This window comes from Parasteatoda tepidariorum, chromosome 6, assembly GCF_043381705.1.
Source record: "Parasteatoda tepidariorum isolate YZ-2023 chromosome 6, CAS_Ptep_4.0, whole genome shotgun sequence".
Taxonomy (NCBI): Eukaryota; Metazoa; Arthropoda; class Arachnida; order Araneae; family Theridiidae; genus Parasteatoda; species Parasteatoda tepidariorum.
In genome coordinates this window covers 77,109,709-77,133,635 of record NC_092209.1, presented here as the reverse complement: position 1 = coordinate 77,133,635, position 23,927 = coordinate 77,109,709, and the positions used below count along the sequence as shown (strand labels likewise).

The 23,927-nt window shown below is 30.8% G+C and overlaps 1 protein-coding gene across 50 annotated transcripts; it reads right to left on the bottom strand.

Moving 5' to 3' along the window:
• Positions 1 to 411: 411 nt before the first annotated feature.
• Positions 412 to 23,573, bottom strand: LOC107452333 (PE-PGRS family protein PE_PGRS4). 50 transcript variants are annotated; one of them, XM_071182680.1, is made up of 31 exons: positions 23,430 to 23,573; positions 20,023 to 21,066; positions 18,735 to 18,773; positions 17,479 to 17,517; positions 15,941 to 16,178; positions 14,624 to 14,651; positions 14,512 to 14,575; positions 13,620 to 13,645; positions 13,167 to 13,254; positions 12,888 to 12,911; positions 12,280 to 12,321; positions 11,995 to 12,021; positions 11,706 to 11,732; positions 10,253 to 10,279; positions 10,104 to 10,130; positions 9,346 to 9,372; positions 9,002 to 9,028; positions 8,444 to 8,470; positions 7,997 to 8,023; positions 7,745 to 7,771; positions 6,819 to 6,845; positions 6,607 to 6,636; positions 6,263 to 6,301; positions 6,047 to 6,094; positions 5,845 to 5,883; positions 5,650 to 5,697; positions 5,461 to 5,508; positions 5,336 to 5,365; positions 3,859 to 3,906; positions 3,226 to 3,318; positions 412 to 2,203 (listed from the first exon to the last, which is right to left on the bottom strand). In XM_071182680.1, exons 1-31 carry the CDS (start codon positions 23,485 to 23,487, stop codon positions 606 to 608), a joined length of 3,981 nt encoding a protein of 1,326 aa, XP_071038781.1. In that variant the 5' UTR covers positions 23,488 to 23,573; the 3' UTR covers positions 412 to 605. The 50 variants fall into 50 exon arrangements, with proteins under 50 accessions (XP_071038781.1, XP_071038778.1, XP_071038767.1 ...); XM_071182677.1 differs by having other exon boundaries at positions 13,167 to 13,238; positions 13,619 to 13,645; positions 14,512 to 14,527; positions 14,576 to 14,676; positions 15,942 to 16,178; XM_071182666.1 differs by having other exon boundaries at positions 14,512 to 14,527; positions 14,576 to 14,676; positions 15,942 to 16,178.
• Between the last annotated feature and the right edge of the window lie 354 nt (positions 23,574 to 23,927).

The window sequence follows — 23,927 nt, the reverse complement described above, 5'->3', positions numbered from 1 at the left end:
TCTTTAATGTGAAATTCCTCTTGATTGTTCCATAACAATATTTTTCTTGTCTGTTGTTCCTTTCCTCTCTACCACCAAGCAGTAAAAATCAAAAGAGAGCGACGAGCATACTGGCAGAAAGTATTTCAATTTTTATTATTATATTTTTCTATCTTATAAAGTTTTTCTTACAATTTTTTTTAATGTATCTTTTATACTGCATTTCTTATTAACAATTAAATACATTTAATACCCCTATTCAAAGATACCTGAACCAATATATTTTTTTGCCCTTAAACTGAGGGTGTCCCTTATTTGGAAATACTACTGAATATATTTTTTATTCTATAAATTGTCTTATTGTTTGAATTGTTTATTTTTTACAAGTGTTGAACATTAATAAAAACCAGTGTTAAATAATTAATACAAAAATTTATTTTTAAATCATTTATTATAAACTAATAAACTGCTTTACAAAACTTTGTAAGCACATTTTAATAGTTAAACAATAACTTTTTGACAATAATAAAGCAAGACTTTTATATCACATACATAGTCAAACAATGGAGTAAACTCCAATATAGCTTAAAAAGAATCTAAAAACGCGAAAGGAAGTTTGCGGAAATTTACTTTCTGCGGAAGCCAAGGCCTCCAGAAAGACCACCACCGGAACCGGACAAACCACCCGATGCTTTACCATCAGAGCCAAGAGCTCCTTTTAATCCTTCTGTCGCCTTACCAACGCCTCCAAGGCCTCCTTTCAGAGAATCTGTTGCGCCTCCTAAACCACCGGCACCACCAGCCAAATCTCCTGCACCCTTTCCAGCATTTGCTGCTTTAGCAAGAGCCATGATTTTCTCGGCTACTTCTGCATAAGCTTTTCCCTGTTCACCACTTGCTTTGAGTTGGGTTATAATTGTAGACATGCTAGATTCTAAGGCGCTTGACTTCAATGAGCTTTGTGTTTTGCTTAGTAACTCTCCAGCATCTCCAGCTCCCCCCAATCCCTTGAGGTCACCAGTCGTTTTATCGAGACCTAACTTTTGAGTGAACTCTCCGCTTCTCTGCAATTCTCCTCCGATTTTTCCTTCTCCAATTCTTTTTCCGAATGCCCTGGTTTTCTCTATAGTACCGCCCATGCCAAGAGAATCTCCGGACATCTGAAGCTGCTGGCCTATTTGTTTAGATGCGTCGAGAGCTCCTGTACTTTGAAATAAGGCTTTATTCGTTTCAAATGCACTATTAACACCAAGTGACTTATCCAGTTCATCACTGGAGAAACCAATATTCTTTAAAACTTCTCCCATTTGTCCTTCTTTAAGACTTCCCTTCATGGCCATTGTTCTTGTCATCATCTGCTTCAAAGTGGAAAGCTGGTTCATGTTGAGGCCCTTTTGAGAAGCAGCTGTCAAAATATTATTCATTTGCAATTGCTGCATATCCAAATCACTTAGTCCCATTTTATTCATACCTCCCATTAGATTTCCAGCATTGCCTAAGCCTCCACCTAGTCCCTTAAGTTTCCCCATTCCACCATCCAAGTTCATGCCTTTAAGTCCACCCATAGCATCCTGGAGACCTCCGTCTTGTCCGAGGCCCTTAAGTTTATCTTTTATAGCTGGTAAATCTTCTGGCTTTGCATTAATTCCCATACCTTTGAGTTTTTGCATTAAAGCAGCATCATCCATACCTCCTGCTAATCCACCAAGTTGTCCCATTCCACCATCCAAGTTCATGCCTTTAAGTCCACCCATAGCACCCTGGAAACCTCCGTCTTGTCCAAGACCCTTAAGTTTATCTTTTATAGCTGGTAAATCTTCTGGCCTTGCATTAATTCCCATGCTTTTGAGTTTCTGCATCAAAGCTGCATCATCCATGCCTCCACCCATTCCATCAAGTCCACCTTTTGGAAGTTTGCCTTGGGCATCCTTTAAGCCATCTGTGCCAATTCCCAAACCTTTCAACTTTTTCATACCTTCTGGACTTCCATCAATTCCCATGCCTTTCAGCTTTTTGAGATCTTCTGGACTTGCATCTATTCCCATGTCTTTGAGCTTTTTCTTTAAATCATCAGCATCGGCACCTTTGTTTCCCTTTAGCCCATCCATTCCACCGTTCATTTCATTTATTTTCTTAAGGAACCCTTCCAAGTCACTTGAGGAGCCACTTTTCTTATCCTTGTCATCGTCTTTCTTTCCTCCTTTTCCAGATTTACCACAACCTCCTGCAATGATATAAGGGCCATATTAAAAGTGTGAAATTGCTTGTAAAAATAACCACATTGTCTATATTGTTTACAATTATAGATAAATTAAAAAGCAGATAAATTGAAGAATGAGTTTCCTGCTAATCAAGAACTAATCAAATACCGCATTAGGTTTGTATCGTAAGTAAACATAGAAGGAAATGTCTCAAAGGATTTCAAAGCGCACTTTAAATGCATGTAAGTTTTTAATTTACTAAACTGAAAAATGCTGCACTGGTGGAAGAAATTAAGAGAATTTGTAGACTTGGTCGATTATTTCTAGAACTACTGGACCATTGATACAATGGTCCAGTAGTAAAGATTACATTGATACAATACAAAACAAATAACCATTCAACATTTGTAACTCACACACATGATCGTGCATGATTTCGCTGGAGTCGGAAGGTATGCAATTACCGCAGGACAATTCAGGCCAATTGCCACAGGAAATGATAAACTGCCTTATTTCAAGTATGAAATCACGTTGCAAGGCTTGTATATCTGTAGGAGGGGACCATACCTCCTATTAACCCTTTTTTTTTTGTTTATTCTGCAACGGCTGTTTCATACCTTCCAACTCCAACGAATGTTACGCGCGAACATGAGTGTGTATTACAATTGTTGAATTTTTAATTGTTTTGTATTGTATCAATGTATCTACATACCAAATTTCCTTAAATTCGGTCTAGTAGTTCTAGAGATAATCGATCACAAATCTGCAAATTCTCTTAATTTTTTACACCAGTGTAGTTATACTGACAAAATAGATTCCATATTTAAATTTAACACAAAAAAAAAACTATTCAATGAAGAAACACCGATTAAAAAGAAATGATAACATATCTATATCAGTACTAAAATAACTCTCAAAAAGTTGTACAGAGAATAATTATAATTTTTTTTTCATTATTGTCCATTCAAGCCTTGTACATCAAAATAAGATTAAAAAAGATTAAGATTAAATAAGATTAATGAAATAAATATTTTATAGATCTTACCGTCTAAATCTGGGTTTCCAATGGGTTTTCGATCACCTCCTGGCATCTCAATTGGCGACATGGTAACAACCTGGTCATCACCGCCACCTAGTCCTAAAATAATTATAGATGTTAAAACTTTTAATTTGATATTTATTAATAACAATTTAAAAGAAGTTTCTCATAAAAAAAATCATACAATGTATTGATTTAACCTTCAAAGCAAAAATTCTATATTCATTAAGGGTCGGTAATTTGCCTAACTGAGAAAGAAGCGTTGTTAAATCTTAAGGAATCGTAATCGATGTCAGTGAAAAAGGCACTAAAATCACAAAATTCTATTTTGTAGCCTAATAGTGCCAAATGAAAAACGTTTCTAATAATTGTCTTTCACACCATTTTTTATCAATGATAAAAGTTACGCAAGCGGTAATGAAGTTTTGAATCTGGAGTATAAAGTAGAGCTAAAAACTAAAAAACGTAATACGCAAATTTCGAATAGATGTCAAAAGTCGGCAGCATTTCATAAACTTGCCATTAAAGCTAAATTCAGAAAGAAAAATCAATGTTAAAAAGTAAACTATGAGAATGTTACCTCAATATTTAAGTATATCATATTTAAAATATTTTCTAGAATGACCATTAAATACTTACTTCTACCTAATCCTCCATTTCCACCAAAGTTAGGCATTCTTCCAGCGTCTAAAATAATGACAAAAACAAAATCAGGGAGTCACAAGCCATCAGGCAAAAATTAATTAACCTCCGCGGCTAGCGAGCTACATGCGGCTCTTTGAAGGATTATTTGTGGCTCTCGATATATGTACCCAAGTTCCCTTTTCATTTTTGTGCTATTATATTTGAATATTTTTTCTGAATCCACTTGAAATTAACATAATTCAAGGTGAATTTTCCATTTCCAATATAATTATGACCCAAAAGCATCTGAAGAATTAGAATTAATCGAGACGCAAAACGATCAAGCTCTACAATTAAAATATAAGTCGACGACGATTACTAAATTTTGGAAATTTGTAAAAGAATCGAAATATCCTGAATTATAAAAGGTTGCATGTCGAATTATTTCAATATTCGGAACAGCTTACTTATGTGAATAATTTTATTCCACTTTAAAATTCGTGAAATCCAAACACCGATCAGTATTAACTAACCAGCATCTCTAAAGGCCTGGTTTCTTAGGACAGGACGCCGTCAGCTGTAAATCAGCGCTAACCTCTGATTGGTCCATTTGTGAGTTTGATAGTATACGTCATCGAACGCTCATCTTTAACTACAATTGCCGTCCAACTCAACTGCAGTTGGATTACAGCGTGACGTTAACCACAGAAGCAATGGCGGACAACATCCAACAGCACATTGACATCAGCCAAGATTTTGATTTTGACATTAAACATAGCTTCTTCATTAAACATAGCACTCTTCATTTAGCTCAACTATAATGTGTTTTATCTTGAACAAAGTCATTATTTGTTCTCTAAAACACTGGTCGACAATAACAAAATCAATACAAATTCAAAATAAATATCTGTTTACGCTATTAACGCATGCGCAATGAGAGATAATGTCTGCGTTGGACCGACTGCTCACGCTGAGCTAACAAAAAAGTATTTTTATGGCGTCAGCTCTACGTCAACTTTCCGCTGACGCCCAGATAAGGCGCTAGTTCTAAGAAACCAGGCCTTGAGCTAACAAACCAGTATTTTGTTGGCGTCAGCGGGACGTTGACGTCCCGCTGACGCTCAGATAAGGCGCTTGTCCTAAGAAACCAGACCTTAAGAATTACTGAGAAGTGCTGTCACCAATTATTCACCAAATTTTGAAGAATCATCAAAAGAAGTAAAATAAATGTGTTTAATATTTAAGTTCAATACACATATTTTGTACTTTTATTTATATGTTTTCAATAAGTATAATTTCTGTAAAAAAAGAAATTTTTAATACCTTTTTTGCATACCTTTTGAATACGTATTTAATTGCGGCTTGCGAAAAATTTCAAATTTTGAAAAATGGCTCGACTATCAAGGAGCTTGGCCACCCCTGCTATAATTCAATATGAAAAAAATTACTTTATAGTTAAGTTGGATAAAGGTTAAACTAAAAATTAAATTACTTCCTCCTGAACCTTCGAGTCCACCTCCACCTAAAAAATTATTTTTAAAAAAATGTTCAGAATATAGTAAAAACCATCACCCAAAAATATTTTTAGCTTAATAGTCTAAACAAAAATTGGCATACTTCCTCCTTGTCCTCCCATTCCTCCAAAATTAGGCATTCCTCTTCCGCCTGAAATTATCAAAAATTAAAACATTGTCCTCACTAACCATTTGTACAAATATTAAAAATTCTATGGAACTAAAATTATATCTAAAAAAAAGTTTTGATATTCTAAATATTTGTAGAATCTAAAAACAAAGATCATCTTACTTCCTCCTAAACCTCCCATTCCTCCGTAATTTGGTAGTCCACCTCCATCTAAAATAATTAAAATTAAAAAATAAATAAAACTCTGTAGTTAAGTGAAGTGCGCAGACATAAATAGTCAGAGACACATTTTTTAAACTAATTTATTTCAAAATCAAAGTCTAAAAACAAAGTTAAATAAAACAGAAATTAACTTACTTCCTCCCATTCCTCCAAAATTAGGCATTCCTCCTCCGTCTGAAATAGTCAAGAAATGAAAATTCTTTTCACATGAACATTAATATTAAAAAAAAATTCATAATTTTAAACTTATAAAATTATAATTATTAATTTAATTAATAAAAATTGTTTCAGTAATCTAAAACTGGATTTCGTGTTATCTAAAAAAAAAACAGCTTACTTCCTCCTAATCCACCCATGCCTCCGTTGCTAGGCAATCCTCCTCCATCTATAATGATCAGAAAATAAAACTGTACTTGAAGTTAATGAATTACATAAATGCTAAGATGGATTTTAGGACTACTACAAAATTTCATTAAAATGTTGTTTTATTTGTCTGGAAGTCGTTACATGCATTGTTTAAAAGTAAAGCTTGAAGAATCAAAATTCAACTTACTTCCTCCCATTCCTCCAAAATTAGGCATTCTTCCCCCATCTGCAATAATAATGAGAAAAAAATTTTATTTTTAAATTCATTATTTTATTTTTCAACTCAATTTATATTTAAACTCATTGCATAAATATTTTATCGTAATTTGAAAGCAATAGATATTGTAATCAGTGGACGGAAATCTACATTATTTTCGTAGTTGCTTTGTTACAACCAACCATTATTAAAATACCAAAGTCTGCAAAAATAATTACATGTTATTACATAGAAAGCATTTAGAGTAACGCTTTATTAGAAATATTTAAATCGTTCAGTTTTACAAGAAAAATTTCAATTAGTGAAATATTTACCTCCCAGTCCACCGCCTTGTTGGAAACCTCCTGCAGAGAAAACAGCAAAACTCAAATCAGTATGGAATTTTATATTCATTATTCAGAGATTTGAAATAAACTCAATTGCATTTTTTTCTGATAATCATGGATAAATGTGTCATAAATGATGCTCTTGTGTATTAAGAAAAATTTTAAAGAAACTAAACACTCAAAATAAAGGGTTTTTTTACCTCCTTGACCACCTTGTTGGAGACCTCCTAATCAAAAGAGTAAAGGGAATTAATGATCATGTAGAACATTTAAAAAAAACTGGTGTAGTTTAATTTTGCTGAGCGTCAATAAAATGTTGTGACAAGGTTTTCAAGGAAAAGAAAGTACATTGATAAGAATTAAGAATTAAATATCAATCCATGACCGAAAAAAATCAGGGGTAAGATGACCTAAAGAACATGAGAGTCGGATTAACCTTTTGCTCACAGCTGGTAAAACTGATGGTCCAGAATTGCTGATGCTATCAAGCGCCGTTAGCCTTTTGCTTACAACTGGTACAGCTGATGGTCCAGAATATCCTGTGCAATCAAGCAGCGTAATCAAAAGATTAATGAGAAATGGATCATGTATGCAGATAGTGTACTAGATGAATACATTTCATATTGCCACAACAGCTGTGCGATTTTTGCACCATCAGTCAATATTGGGGCATAAATTGCCGGATACTGCAGCACACCGACAGTTGCTGCGGAAACAAGATCCATTGTTCCCTAGACGGCTCGATGTATATAATAGTTTAAAAGCTCTCTCCACACTAAGAAATCGATGTTGAATAAGTCAGAAGCGAACTAGCTCATTAACTATTAGTACAGCTCACAGTATATTGCAGTTCCTTTACAGTCTTGGGGTATAGAGCACCACCTAGTGGTATACAATGACGTTTTCGGTCGCTGGCTGATATGCAATTTTCAATCCTTATGATTTTCCTATCTTTATCAAAACATTTGTCGCAATATTTTTGAGACACGTTGTAAATATTAATTAATTTATTAGTAACTCCATCCATGAGCTTTTTTTTCTGGTAACTATACAATAATAAGTTTCTTAAATGTTCTAAACGAAAGAGAATGAAAGAAAAATGAATAAAATGAAAGAAAGTGTTTACCTCCTTGTCCGCCTTGTGGAAAACCACCTGCACAGAAAAATAAGTTAAAATTAAGACGTGTTAGATGAAATAGTAGGTTTGTTTAAAAATTGATCAAAAACTAATTTGAAACATTATTTCTTATTTGATAGTTAAATTTGTTAATTGAATTGTTCCTTTTCTAAAAAAAAAAATTCGCATCTTTAATCGTAGCTATTCGTTAATTTTTTAAAGTAAAACAAATTCGAAAACGAAAAATTCTTGGTTTCTTACCTCCAAGACCGCCTTGTTGGAAACCGCCTACGGAGAGGGAAAAAAAATTTATTAAACGTACTAGAAAAATCAATAGGTTGACGTGGTTATACAACATTTAAGTCTACGTACCAACGTTATATTTTAGCATATGATAGCATTTATGCCATAAATTGCTAAATTAGCATTATATATATATGCTATATATGCTATGCTATATATATGCTATATGCCATATATGCTATAAAAATATTTAATTATTATATACTATTTTGTGCTATTATGTATTATATGCTTATTATCTGAATTATATGATATAATTTTACATAATAGCACTTTTTTATCAAAATAACTTATAAATTCATGCAAATGAAGCTAAGATTTTATTTTTATGCGTAGACCTTAATGGCTAAGAAATTTTTCAAAAATATAGAGAGTGTTTTAAAATCAAAAAACAAGAATTCTTACCTCCTAGACCACCTTGTTGAAGACCACCTGCACAAAATTATATATTGATAAAATTTAATGAAAAAGTTAAGTTGCAAATTTTCAAAAAGTTTATCTTTAATCAGCAAGTTAATGGACTTCGTTATGAAAAGCGTACAAGCAATTTTTTTACAAACCATGACTAATATTTTTACTAATTTCTGGCTAATTTTTTTTTAATTTTTAACGAATAATTTTTTTGGAAATTGAATCAATAATTTCAAAGAAATTATTTTTTCAATTTCCGCACAAAATATCAAAATTCAATTTCCGCACAACTTACGCACAAAAATAAAGAAATAATCTAAATAATTGTACTCGTTACAAAAAGTAATATGAAAAGGCTTTGAAAAGTAATTCATGTTTCATTCTGAACATTAATCGATTAAGTTCTGAACTGGAAACATTTATTTTTTTAATTTATATAATTTTTCTTTCTTTTTTAAATTAATTAATCAGTAAATTGATAAAAAGTTAGTGGACTAACCAACTTTTTTGATAAAAAATACACATTAAAACTGAACTGAGTGGAATTTTTACCTCCTTGACCACCTTGTGGAAAACCACCTAAACATAAAAATAAACTAATTTAATGCACTTAAAAATTTATATATATTTAAAAAAAAAAGATTTAAAAAATACATAAAAAAATATAATTCAAACATTAAAACATTTTTTTTTAACTATTTTTCATTTAACGGTTGAATGAAACATTAAGTACCCTATTGTATTAAGTACCCTATTGTATACCCTAAGTATAAAAATACCCTATTTTTTCTAAGAATCATAAATGGATAGCGTTATGTAGGCAAGTTTATGTTATATCGTTATGTTATAACTTAAGTAGGCAAGATATTAAAAATAAAACTGCGAAGAATTCTTACCTCCTAAACCACCTTGTTGGAAACCACCTATACAGAAAAATATAAAAATTTATTAAATATGTTTACAAAGTAACTGTTATAATTATTGTTATAATTATTTACAAAGTAGCTGTTATATATTGATTATTTAATTTTTATGTGGAGATCTGAACAACTTGAATTTTTCAATTTCCTTATTTAGCTAACGAAATCTTTTTTTTTCTCTAATATTTATCAATTATTGCAGTAGAGAACCGATTATCCGGAACGATCGGGACCATCGCTATTCCGGATAACTGATTTTTCCGGTTTTCTGAATCGCTACAAAAAGCCGTTTTTTTATTGTTAAAGAAAACTAAGAAAAAATAATGTTTGGAAATAATCTTAAAAAGAAGAAAAAACGATAAAGTAATACACTAATGATTATTTCCAAAATGATGGTAGGGTAAACATCTTTCAAAAAAGAAAGAAAAATCCTGAAATCTTATGAGGAAAAACACATTTTTTTTAAAAAAATGTCGGGAAAATTTATTGAATTTCGCTCCGGTTTTTTGGTATTCCGGTTTTCTGATTTCTGGATAACGGGTTCTGTACAGTTATAAATAATAATTTCTTGATTATTTCCTAAGGTTATCATTTATATTGAACTCGTTCGAAAATTTATGTTAAAAATATTATTTTAGTGTATTACCGATGATAATATAAAAATAATAAAATTGTTTTATTCCAGAAAAAGCTCATTGATGAATCCTTTTTATTTAAAAACTGAAATTAGTTACCTCCTAAGTCACCTGGTTGAAAACCACCTGTAATGAAAAATACACGAAATTATTAAACATTAAAAAAATCATTAAATTAGTATGTTTTCAAAACAAAAAGTGATTCTGAATTTTAATAGTTTCTAAACAAAAATATAAGAATTTCTTACCTCCAAGACCACCTTGTTGAAGACCACCTATATAAAAATAAAATATTAAATTTAATTGATCACCTGTTAAAATACTTACAATTCAGTCATATCATTTTCAAATGCTGCCTACATCCGTTAATGATAGTTTGAGGAGTTATCTATAGATATGAATGAAATTATTTTAGGAAACCTATACCTTTCTCCTATATCTGTCTTTTGCTCGAGATGGCTCAGGGGATAAANCAGGGTTGCAAAAAACCCGGGTTTTTGTAGAAAAACCCAACCCGGGTGGGTTTTTCTGGGTTTTATTGGGCTTTTCTGGGTTCTATTGGGCTTTTCTGGGTTTTTCATGTTTTTATGGGAGGGTTTTCAAAAGAGAGGGTAGGGATAGGTCCCTTATTTTAAAAAAACTTATTTTAATATTAATAATTAAGTTTAATTTATAAATTGACTTCATATAGATAATTAATACAATTAAATTGATGTGAAAGTCTGAAAAAAGTTTCTTCATATATCATGATACAAAATGTTATATGTACTCACATACGTCACACATTTGAAACTTATTTTAACACAGGATTACTTTTTATTTATATTTTAATCTTAAAAAATGTTAGGGGAAATTTTTTTATTTGCATAGAAAGCGAATCAATGGCCATACAGTCAAATCTAGCCAGCAAGGTGACTCTCCAGTCTCCAACACAATTAGTTTCTTCACTGTAGGTTAATTTTTTTTAGGCTAGATTACATATATATTTCAATAGAATAGCTCTTTAATATAACAGAGGATGAAAAAAGAAATCAATCTTAGAAAAACACACTTTAGGGTGGATTTTACCGGGTTTTTCAGAGTGGGTTATACCCAGTAAAACCCGGGCGGGTTTTATTGGGCAGGTGGGTTTTTTGCAACCCTGCTCCTCAAGTTTGTGTGCCGTTTCAAAATTTTGCTTTTGGAGAAAAATAAATTTTTGCCTTTTCATGTTTAGGGAGAAATGCTTGAGAGAGATGTTTATTGGTTACCGGCAGGGTTCGAACCAAGGACCAACTTACTTTTTATTGTCTCAGCCTGGTATTGTTTCGGGGAAATTTCGTTGCATTCTAAGCGCATTATGAATACTATGGGATCAATTTAATCAAATTATGCAAAAAAGGTGAGGTATTCCTAACTTAAATCAAAATACTGAGAAAAAAAATATATAAATATATACTGAGAATTTAATTAGAATTTGAATTATGTACAAGTAATATATAAATATTTAACAGCGCGATTTTATTCGCATATATAAATCTGACTGTACTTTTCAAAAAATTAAATTTATAATCTGAATACTAATATATTCAGTCATTATTAAGTTATTGAAATTTTATATAAAATTAATAAGATTTTTTTCACCAGTAATTGTAGATTGATAAATAAGTAGATATTAATAATCATAAAAATTAATTCCTGAAATTAAAATAAAATTTTTACCTCCTTGACCACCTTGTTGGAAACCACCTATTTACAAATAAAAATTAATTGAACGTTTTAGAACAGTGATTGTATAAATATATTTTCAAAAGTTTTTAAACTTTGTTTTATTTTTTTTATCAACTTATTGCTTTTTAATAACATTTAAGTACTTTATTAAAAAAGTTGAGCTTTATGTAAAGGAAATAAGTTTTTTTTCTCCAATAGTTAACTTAGAAGTCATTAAGGATTTTATTTCATACAAAAAATCATTAATAAAATTTCAAGAATAAAATGTGTGCGTTTTTACCTCCTAGATCATTTGGTTGGAAACCACCTGTAAAAAAGAAATGAATTGAGTTATTACAATTACATAATGCTTCATAACAAGAAGATTGACTTCTTTAAAATAGAAGTATCAAAGTTGTATCTTCATATCAAAATCTTCATAACAAGAAATAGATTGACTTCTTTAAAATAAAAGTATCAAAGTTGTATTCTAATCCTATTTCTAACAATTACTATAGGTTATCAAGTCATTAAATTTCTTCAGAAAAGTTTAAAAAACTACTTTTATAATAAATACAATCTTCACCTCCTAATCCACCTTGTTGTAAACCACCTTGTTGCATACCACCTGCAAAAGAAGAATTATGAAACGTCTTATAAAATCTGAAATGTTAGAACGTTTTTAAAGAGTTATCTTTAAATTTCTAACAATATTAACCCTTTTCCATGAAGTGTGGTAATAATGCGTAATAATAATAAATAGCAAATAAATAGCAGTGCAATAATAACAACTAAAAATTAGTTGATTTTAAACGTTTATCAACCACTATTCTTAAAAAGCAAGGATCTGAAGCATGTTTCTTCACTTAGAATCTATTGTCTAAGGTCGCAGTAGTAAATGAATTGCTTGATTAAAATTTTCAATCAAAATTTACTGTTCCCGGGAGGGTTAAGTTTAGAAATATCCATAATGAATCCATATACATTTTTATTTCTTGTTGTTACATAATTCGTGGTTCTTAATTTTAAGGAAGGAGGAGGAAAATAAGTTTCAAAATCTAAAAATAATATAGAATTCTTACCACTTATAAAAAAATGAAGTGAATGAATTGAACTTATTAGAAAAATAAAAACGTATTTTTAAAATATGATCGAATCATAATGAGGAATATTAATTTATTATAGAATTCTTACCTAGACCACCTTGTTGGAAACCACCTACAAGAAACGCAAGTAATTAAAATTGATTTTAAGAAAATTTTGAACATATTTTTAAAAGTGAATCAAAATATCATTATGAATTTTAGATTTGTTCCTCAGTTTTTTTAGTTTATAGGTTAATTGCATTTATATATAGAATTATAGATTAATAATTTAATGAATGTAATAAAACGTTTAATAACTATAATAGCATAAACTGTGATTTTTTAAGAAAACATTCAGAAAAAATCATCGAAATTTAAATATATTTACCTCCCAAACCACCTTGTTGCAAGCCACCTTGTTGCAAGCCACCTTGTTGCAAGCCACCTTGTTGCAAACCACCTTGTTGTAAACCACCCACAAAAAAGAGATTAAACTGTTTAGGAAAACTTAAATGGCTTCAACGAACTATGATACTAAATGATACTAAATGTTAATCTGTTACTTGTTTTAGAAAACTATGAAAGTATGATATTGAATATTAATTTGGTACTTTTTAATTTCTAAGAGTCTAAAGTAAGAATATTATTAAATATTGACAATATTTGTACCACTGCTGCGTTTTTTTGTAATTATTTATTTTTATTTATATAAATTAGTAATGAAATTATAAATTATTACTTATAATTGTTTATGATTATCTATTTAATAATTTATTTAATGATAAAATTTGCAGAAAAGTAAGAAGAAAGTTTCAAATCCTGAGAGCATAATATTCTTACCTCCTAGTCCACCTTGTTGGAAACCACCTATGAAGTGAAATTTAAGTTTAGCAATTAAGTTGGTCAGAAAAACTAAAACATAATTTTAAAACATAATCAGAGCATCATTATAAATATTAATTTTGATGTTAAGTTCATCATTAAATGAATTTCCTCTTTGTGTAGATTTATGGTTTGATTAAGGCGTCTTTAAATGTTAATAATACTCACTAATTAGTATAAACTCTGTATAATAATTGGTATAACTTGTATACTTACTATACTAATTGGTATAAATACTAACTGAAATAACTATAGTTTTGCTTCCTAAACCATCATGTTGTAATTCATCTTGCTGTAAGCCACGTACAAATAAAAAAGTAATTCAGGTAATTATAACTTTTAGAAAAAATTATACGCTAGTTTAGTAAGTTTTAAAAGAATGATTCTAACTGTTAATCAGTTATTTAACTGCTAGGTATATAATCGAGTGATTTAAGTGTATTAAAATTACTTTTTTCTTGTAAAGTATTGATTGATGGTCATTTGAAAGTTGTTTTTTTTTCTATTAAAATGCATATTAAATAAAACTATTAAAGAATTATATAATTGTAGACAGTATAGAAATACAAGAGGTAGTTTATAGGCATTGATGATTTCGAGTACTATTACGACATATAGCATAGTGAAAATATGGCTTTGTTTTATACCACAACTTGAAAAACACAGAAGTTTAAAAAGATTTTGGTTTTGAAGCAATGTATGAATGAAAAGCTTTTGAAAAATACCGAACATTTTTCCTGAATTGTACACAATTCTTGAACAATTACGTATTTCATTGACTCATTGAATGCAGATTACTTTCAGATACATACATTTAAAATACGTTATAAGATATAAATTTATATTCTTACCTCCCATGTCTCCACCATTCAATCCACCCATGTTTCCACCGTTCAATCCACCCATGTTTCCACCGTTCAATCCACCCATGTTTCCACCACTCAATCCACCCATGTTTCCACCACTCAGTCCACCCATGTTTCCACCATTTAATCCTCCCATGTTTCCACCATTTCCTGAAATGAGAAGCATAAAAATAGTTCAGACAATAATAAGTGAATTTCATGGCACATAAATAATATTTTAGAAAATTAAGATTATTTTAGACTAAGACGAAGGATTGAAAAAAATAACTGTACCTATTTAAAATAATAATAAGATTAGTGAGAGATGTATTAATATATAAATCAGCGCTTTGAAACTAATTGTAGACAATGAACCAAAGTTATATGTTTTCGCTTCCTGAACTTAATTTTAAATATTCTAAATTGAATGCAAGAACGGTAAAACGGTTTGATTTTTTTAAAAAAGCACATATTTTAAAATATTTTAATGAAATCTCACTTGCCTCTTTTAATTTTATAATTATGCATTATATTCGAATGGAAAACGATGATAGTTTTACCGGAAATACTTGTGTGTAAGTTTACTTCCACGTTTTGTGTATTTTTCGACAGTAAGTAGCGTACATTTATGAATCTCGATTCTACTAAATTCATGAGAATCTCAATTAGAAGCTGAGCAGTTTTTTTTAAAATAGTTTTCTGGTGTTTCAGAAGTTGATTTTTTGACATTCTCTAAATTGTCACTCAATATGTTCCTTTCCCTAAACTTCTCAATTCCCCTAGATATTAAGATACGAAGCTCTTCAATTCATCGATATTTTAATCTCTTTAATTCATTAAGATTCTAAGCTCTGCATTTTATTAAGATTTTAAGCTTTTCGATTCCTAAGGTATTAAGTTCATCAGTTCATTAAGATATTAAAGTCTTCAATTTATTGAATTAATGAGTTTTTCAATTCATGAAGGAATTAAGCTGCTCAATTCATTAAAATATATGACTTTTAATTTTTGAAGATTTAAATGTTTCCGTTATTATTCTTCGCTTCAAATCTAAGGTTTTCCGATTCATTAGATTCCATCTGCTAAATCATTTAGTTGACGGATGCTTTGCACCAAAGAATCCAATGCTTAATGAACTTGAAAATCAGAGAACCCGCGGCGATGTTTGGCCGACGATGTTTGGCCTTTCAATGATTATTGTAAATGCTAATACCAAGAATAGCTTCTTTTAATGTTATTACAGCATATAAAAATACATTTTATATAGTTGACTTTGCTTTATATGGTGTTCTATCTAATGAATTTTATTTTTATCCCTCAGCTTTTTCTTCAAAAACGTTTTTACTTTTCACAACTAAGTACATTGTTTAAATAAATACTACTTTTAGATGCATAAATAAAATTTTAAATAATACGAATGCAAACTGAATTCTTACCACCCATATCTCCAAATCCATCGAGTCCACCCATGTTCCCACCGTTCAATCCTCCCATGTTTCCACCATTCAGTCCACCCATGTTCCCACCATTCAGTCCACCACCCATGTTTCCACCGTTCAATCCACCCATGTTTCCACCATTCAGTCCCCCACCCATGTTTCCACCGTTCAATCCACCCATGTTTCCACCGTTCAATCCACCCATGTTTCCACCGTTCATTCCACCCATGTTTCCTAGAAGAAGAAATAGTAAAGAAATATAAGATATTCGTAACTCAATAATTCTAGATATAAAAATTTGCATTTAATATATATTCATGAATACTTATTGTGCAGAAATAAAATCCATATTTCCATAGATAAGTTTCTAAACATATATATTATATTGCAATAACTGAATTAAACCATAGCTCTACTTAATTTTTTAAATAACGTATTATTTTTAATTGGTTCAATAAGTTACAATGGATATAAATGTTATATTGTAAAAAATTTTATTAAAGAGTCTTGCTTCTGTTTATGGTACAATAAAATATAAGAATTGGGCAAGGAAAAAAAATTAATTTTAATATTGAAATTCATGAACGGTAATGAATTTTACTTAACTATCTTGTGCCACATATTCTCTCTGCTGTTTCATATAATTGAAACCATATAGAATTTTTTTCACTTTAGTAAAAGTTCTACTTTACAATAATGTTATCAGTACACCATCTTAAAGAAGTAGATTTTTTTAATAACTGATTGATATAGTTCCTTTTACCCCAATCGAAGTTAATCAAGCGTTTTTTAGAGTACTTAAACTTATAAACTATTTTTAAATGCGAGTGCATAAAATAGTGATTATTAGAAGTGTGGTCTCTACGGCCAACTACATTTTTTTAAAACAGGTTCTGATTGGATATTCACTTGTAAAGCATGGGATTAGTCAATGTGCAGAACAAAAGACAAGAAGTAGAAAACATTTGAGATTTAGTAGCATCCAATTATAATTTCTATCATAATATTTTAAAAATTTAATCGCGCATATTTTGAAAATTAAAAGTTCTGTCCTGATTTTTTAAAGTAATATCTAAACAAATAAAAACGCCTTAATTTAGTCCAATGCCAGTTTTACTGCTTAATTTTTAATAGACTTTTTTTTTATAGATTTAGTAAAATAATCATCTCGCTATATAAAAATCTCACGTATATAAAACTGCGATATTTTCTCCCTAAAAGATGTTCCTAAAAAACGTTCAGCTGAGCAAATCGAAAATGTGGCTTTTGTTAACCTAAACCCTACATATCACGAGAATCCCAATGAACACCGGATTTTAATTAATACGATGGGTAAATCTTTTGTGTAAATGAAATGTTTTTGGATGGATGAATGTAAAAAATCTGTAAACCATTCCAAAAAAGCCATTTCTTTGCTTATTTCAACTTCGAACGTTTCTTAAATAGACGATTCAGACGACTAGGTGAAAGAATTTTTTTTTTTTTAATCTACATACGGAGTTTAAACAATTTAGAAAATAAAATAAATTCTTACCACCTAAGTCTCCTCCACTTAGTCCACCCATGTTTCCACCTAAACATTTTTAAAAAGAAGTCTAGTTATAAATAATTACTGGACCTTCCAAAAATGACCGGCTGTTCGGAAAATCAATTTTTTTTTAAAAAAATTGATGGTGATAGAAATGAAAAGTCTGCTGCATTCAACTTATCAAACTAGGAATATTTTAAAACCAAATTTGCGAATTAATAAGAAAACTCATCAGCAGAGGGCTCTGTTGGCTAGAAAAAAATCTCGAAACAATGTTTTCTACTTATTCAGTCCATTTTAACTTAAATACTTGCACGAGCGTCCATCAGCTTTGTGTCAGACTGTGTGGCTAATTGGATAATATTGTTTTATAATTTTTCAGAGTTAGTATCGCCATCTGTTAACACATTTTGTGTTTATTTTAGAAACTTGGTAAGAAGAAAAAAATCTTTTACAAGCAGAAAGCAGCCAACTATACTTTTCGTTCTCCTTCCGTTTTTCTTTTATTGATTTTTCAAATAGTCGGTCATTTGATGAACACCCGGTATTAAGCCACAAATATTAAAAATATATATATTTCAAAGAACGTTTCAGAAAAAATAATAGCTATCATATCAACAGATCAGTATCACCTTTGCGGATTTGTTTGAGACGATTATCACAATTTATTTAAGACATGAACATAAAATATGAAGTATTGTTATTTTTTTAAGATCAACTTTTACTTAATTAAGGGTGAATATATCAAAACTGAAGGTTAATAGAAACTTTTCAAGTTCAGTGTTGTTTAATTACATCTACAAAAATTTACCATAATTGTCCTATAAAATTTAAATATTTTCTCTAACTCTTATTAATATTAGCGAGTGTTATCGAACATTTAAATTGTTTAAACAATCTCAAGACAAATAATTTTTTTCTGTTTAATTGGCGAAAGTTAGTTAAGCGAGAAATATATTAACAAGTTACCTTATTAAATCGAAGACTTGTTAGTATATAAGGGCTATTTTTCATTCATTTCAGTTGAATATCACCCCTCAACCTAATAAAAATAAGTAATAAAAAATACTACAAATTTGTACCGAATTTTTGAGTTTTTCCTTCTTTTTGGGACTTTTTGAAACAAAATATCAGTATTTTTTTTCTTTTGACTTTTCATTGCTTCACAGTAAGCTCTTCTCTTAAATATAGTTAGACAGTTTCATAAAATTTCAATTGCTTTAGTGCGAAGAATATTTATGATTGCAAGAGAGTATTCTTACCTCCTAAATCACCAGATCCCATATTTCCACCATTAAGTCCTAAAAAAAAGAATAACAAAAAAATTTATAGCAATCTGGAATTACAAGAATGTTTACGAATAAAACTATTTAATGTTATACATTTCCTACATAAAAGATATTTAACTAAATAATTTAAATAAATAATAACAATGAAATTATACAATGTCTCTTGATTAAAGTTTTCTTACTTAATTTTGGAATAAAACGTTTGTCGAAGGATTATAGGAGTTGCAGAAAGGAAAAGTTTTTTTAAATAATCGATTTTTAATTAAGAAACTTATTGATATATTAACATCTAAAAATTCAAATAATTTAAAATCATTGATTATAAGAATGAATATATTTATAGATAATTTATTTTATATAATATGGCTGTATTTCGAACTCCAAACTTTTCTTAAGCTTAGTGCATCAATAATGAAAATATATTACGATAACTAGTTTTTTTCTTCTTTCCTTTCTAGATCATTTCGTTACTTCTCAATGTAGAAAACCACGAACAAGCATACTTAAGGGTCTTTTTCTTACCATTGTCACAAAATGTGTCAACTCGTACTAAGTCGATGATGGTACTAGGTGACGCTGTAAAGTGTGGAAGCTGTATATGAACTTCCATGGACACGCTGTATATGCATAGCTGTTTAAAAAATTTAAGGACAAATTTCGTATACTCATGCCACTAATTTAGCTTTCGCTGCTTGTGATAGAATTGATAAAATACATTCTTCGTAAGCGTGAAATTGCAAAAAACTTTATGTTATTCACTGTGCTTGATGAATTCCACCTATAAAAACATTTCATTGAGAAAAATTGCAATTTTCTAATATAATAATTTATATATAAATTTAACATTCGCTGCTGAATGTAAGCTATGCAGTATACGTTTCCATCAGTTCTAAAAAAAATATCTAACACCTGATGCAAGCATATTCAAAACAAATCGTAGTTAAGGGTGAAGTTTCATTAAAGAAAATTGCAGTTTTCTTTGACAAAGATTTACTCACTTTTATATTTTAACCCATTATTTCTGAAAAACCTATTAATAATTATCAAGATTATTTCAACTAACAAAATGTAATTTATACAATAAGTTTTAATTTGTATTAAGATTTTACAATCTAAACTTTTTAATTGTAAAAGAATTAAAAAGCATTTTAACATTATTTATGTGATATTATATATTATGTTGGATTCAGTCAAAATAAGTTTCGAAATAATAGTATACTATGTTAAACGCATATTATATTATAGAAATCTAAATACTCACCTCCCATATTTCCACCGAGTCCTCCCATGTTTCCTCCATTGCCACCAAGTCCTCCCATGTTTCCTCCTTGGCCACCAAGTCCTCCCATATTTCCTCCTTGTCCACCAAGTCCTCCCATGTTGCCTCCGAGTCCACCCATATTTCCTCCTTGGCCACCAAATCCTCCCATGTTACCTCCGTTGCCACCAAGTCCTCCCATGTTTCCACCTTGTCCACCAAGTCCTCCCATATTTCCTCCTTGTCCACCAAGTCCTCCCATGTTCCCTCCTTGTCCACCAAGTCCCCCCATGTTCCCTCCGTTACCACCGAGACCTCCCATGTTTCCGCCGTTGCCACCTAGTCCTCCCATGTTTCCTCCTTGGCCACCAAGTCCTCCCATGTTTCCTCCTTGGCCACCAAGTCCACCCATATTTCCTCCGTTGCCACCAAGTCCTCCCATGTTTCCTCCTTGTCCACCAAGTCCTCCCATATTTCCTCCTTGTCCACCAAGTCCCCCCATGTTACCTCCGTTGCCACCAAGTCCTCCCATGTTTCCTCCTTGTCCACCAAGTCCTCCCATGTTTCCTCCTTGTCCACCAAGTCCTCCCATGTTCCCTCCTTGTCCACCAAGTCCACCCATGTTTCCTCCGTTACCACCGAGACCTCCCATGTTTCCGCCGTTGCCACCCAGTCCTCCCATGTTTCCTCCTTGTCCACCAAGTCCTCCCATGTTTCCTCCTTGTCCACCCATGTTTCCTCCTTGGCCACCAAGTCCTCCCATATTTCCTCCTTGACCACCAAGTCCGCCCATATTTCCTCCTTGGCCACCAAGTCCTCCCATATTTCCTCCTTGACCACCAAGTCCGCCCATATTTCCTCCGTTGCCACCAAGACCTCCATTGCCACCTAAATTTCCAGATCCTCCCATATTTCCAGGTCCTCCCATATTTCCACTGCCACCTAAATTTCCAGATCCTCCCATATTTCCTGGCCCTCCCATATTTCCACCTCCTCCTAAATTTCCTCCACCTCCAAGGTTACCTCCTCCTCCTCCCAAGTCTTGAGCTGAAATGATTAATCGAACATTAATTATTTTTCAATGATTGCGGAATAAATAGAAAAGAGGCACTTTAAATAGTTAATAAGCATGAAAAATAGTACTTGCCAAAAAATCTCATTCTTAATTGAAGAACATTACAGAAAACCAGCTTTAAATTGTATGGGAATAGCGGAAACAATTATGTGAAATATTTCGGAAAAGTTAATCGCTAAATTAAAGTATCCTGAAAATATTTTTACTCATTCTCTTAAATATCTTTTTCAAACCAACTTTATAAATTACTAAGGAGGGTTGCTTCCAAAACCAAGTATGTCTAGCATCAAAATCACAAAATTTTTTGTGACCAAAACCATCTTGGTATCCAAAGAATGGTAACTAGATTAATGCAGTGTGAATAATTACAACGATAAATTACTTGTTTCATCTAAATTGCTTTTATGGCGTTCGTGATTTGCCACTTCACAATCGAAGTCAGTTCCTCAGTTGGCAATTGACCTCCTAGAGGATAACCTTCTTCAGGTAAATAATAGCCCCTTTCCTCAATGTACCCTTGTGATTTTTAATCTTTTTTTTCTTGGTAATGGGCAAATTTAGTTTATAAAACTATTTTATCTGGTGAGATTGAATTCATAATAGCATGCGTTTGCGTTTCGTGCAACTTCCGACACTTGTGCCATTAAACTAACCAATCGTGTTCTCTTTCATGAAATGGTAAAATAATAAGTTCTCGAAACCTTTTCTACCTTGTGTTCTGAAGACATTTTAAAGGCATCGATATTTTTGCTCAAAACGGATTGCAAGAACATTGCACAAGTTTTCAACTGGTGTCTGATCAAAAGTCTAAAGTTTTTAATGACTGATCAGGATTTTCCCGAGTTTTAATTTGAAGCTGATTATAAGTTTTAGATGCTTAGCTATGAGGTTGTTCAGAAATTTCAGGTGTAAGGATAATGAAAAGTTAGTTTGGGTTTAATTGGGATGTCGTTACATTGCTTCAGACTCAAGATTAAAAAACGAATTTAATTAAATTCTCAAGGATACGAAAATTAAACTGCTCTATGAAATGTGTCTGATATTAAACCATCTACGTATGATAAAGTTGTAATTCAAACGAGCTTTAACCTAATGCAAAAGGGAAAAAAATTCCCTGAATAAACTTGGTGTTGTGACTGTCTGAAAAAAGTAAATGTACTACTGAAGGGATTTTAAAAAGTGAATCAATCAATGTCAGAAATTTAATGACATTCAATTAAAGTTATAACTCTTGGTAAAACTTTAAATCTTAACCCGGTATCTCTCTCTATCTCTGATACATTCCAAAATAATTAAGGCAAAAAATTTTCTACAGTTAAATTATTATTTTTATTATTGCATCTCTAAACTGCCACTGCTTACTACCACTGTTTTTAGATTTAAATTTAATAAATAAATACATGAGTAAAAGAAATGAAATCAATTCTACTCAGAAACTTATAATCTAGTTAGGGCAGGGGTTTTGGAGTCGGAAACAATTTTGCAGAAGTCGGAGTTAAAAAAACTTTCACAACTTCGACTCCTATTAGTTAACGGTTAGATTCAGCAGGATGAAAATAAAGAAGTCTTTGATCTTATGAAAATTGCTTAGAAAAATGTTTGTAATTATTTGAACAGAAATGTTACTGGAATAAATATTATCACATTCATTAAATTATACTTTAATACAAAATTATTTTATTTCAGTAATTAAATTCATTACTTGTCAAAAAATCAATTATATCAAAATACGAGATGTAATTTTAAATAAAATACCTTTAATTTTAATCGCACACAAAAAAAGGAAATATCTAATTTCAGACTAACATTTACTAAGTAAATAGCATTAATTCTTTCGTAGGATTCAATTAGAATTTTAATAAAACGTAAGTCAAAGTTGAAGTAGGAGTCATACATTTCAAGTTCCAACTCCTCAACTCCAGTTAGAATCGTTTAATTTATTTTTAAGTTTTAATAGAATATAATCAAAGTTGAAGTCGAAAATTTAATTTTAAATAAAATACCTTTAATTTTAATCGTACATAAAAGAAAATAGAAATATCTAATTTCAAATTATTATTCACTTAGTAAATAGTATTAATTCTTTCGTGGGATTCATTTAGAATTTTAATAAAACATAAGTCGAAGTTGAAGTAGGAGTCAAATATTTCAAGTACCAACTCCTCCACTCAAGCTAGAATTGTTTAATTAATTTTTAAGTTTTAATGGAACATAAGTTGAAGTTGGAGTCAAACATTTCAACTATTGATTTCTCTAGTTAGAATTAGAAAGAAAAGAAATAATTGAAATAGAACTTATATATATAGAACTAATGTATAGAGATAAATGATATTACCTTTAACATCACAATATAGAACCCCTAGGGCAACTACGAGTATCGCTATTGCTTGCATTTTGGAAAGGAGTCCTATTCAGAAACTGAATGATGGTAGTTCTCGATTCTCCTTATAAAGGCCCAGTGAAGACTATCACTTATCAATCTGATTAAACAAATTGAGCGATTAACTAATCCACACCCCAAGTCACACGATTAAGCTGTTTTTTATAACCCATATTGAATTTTATGGTTACGAGGAAGAATGCTCATAAAAAAAACTACTCGTATCTAAGAGATTAGGTTTATGGCAGCTTTTTGCAATAATAAGGATCAAATAGCAATGCTTCGACTACAATGCAAATGCAATCATAACAGTATGTTCAGAATCGTGATGGCCAGATCATGTAATTTTTTTGCGGTATTTTTATTTCTTTTATTGAATGCGGACCTGCACCGAATTGTACGGTCACGTACACACACTTTTTTCTGCTAAGTTTTAGGTAAAATCGTAGATGA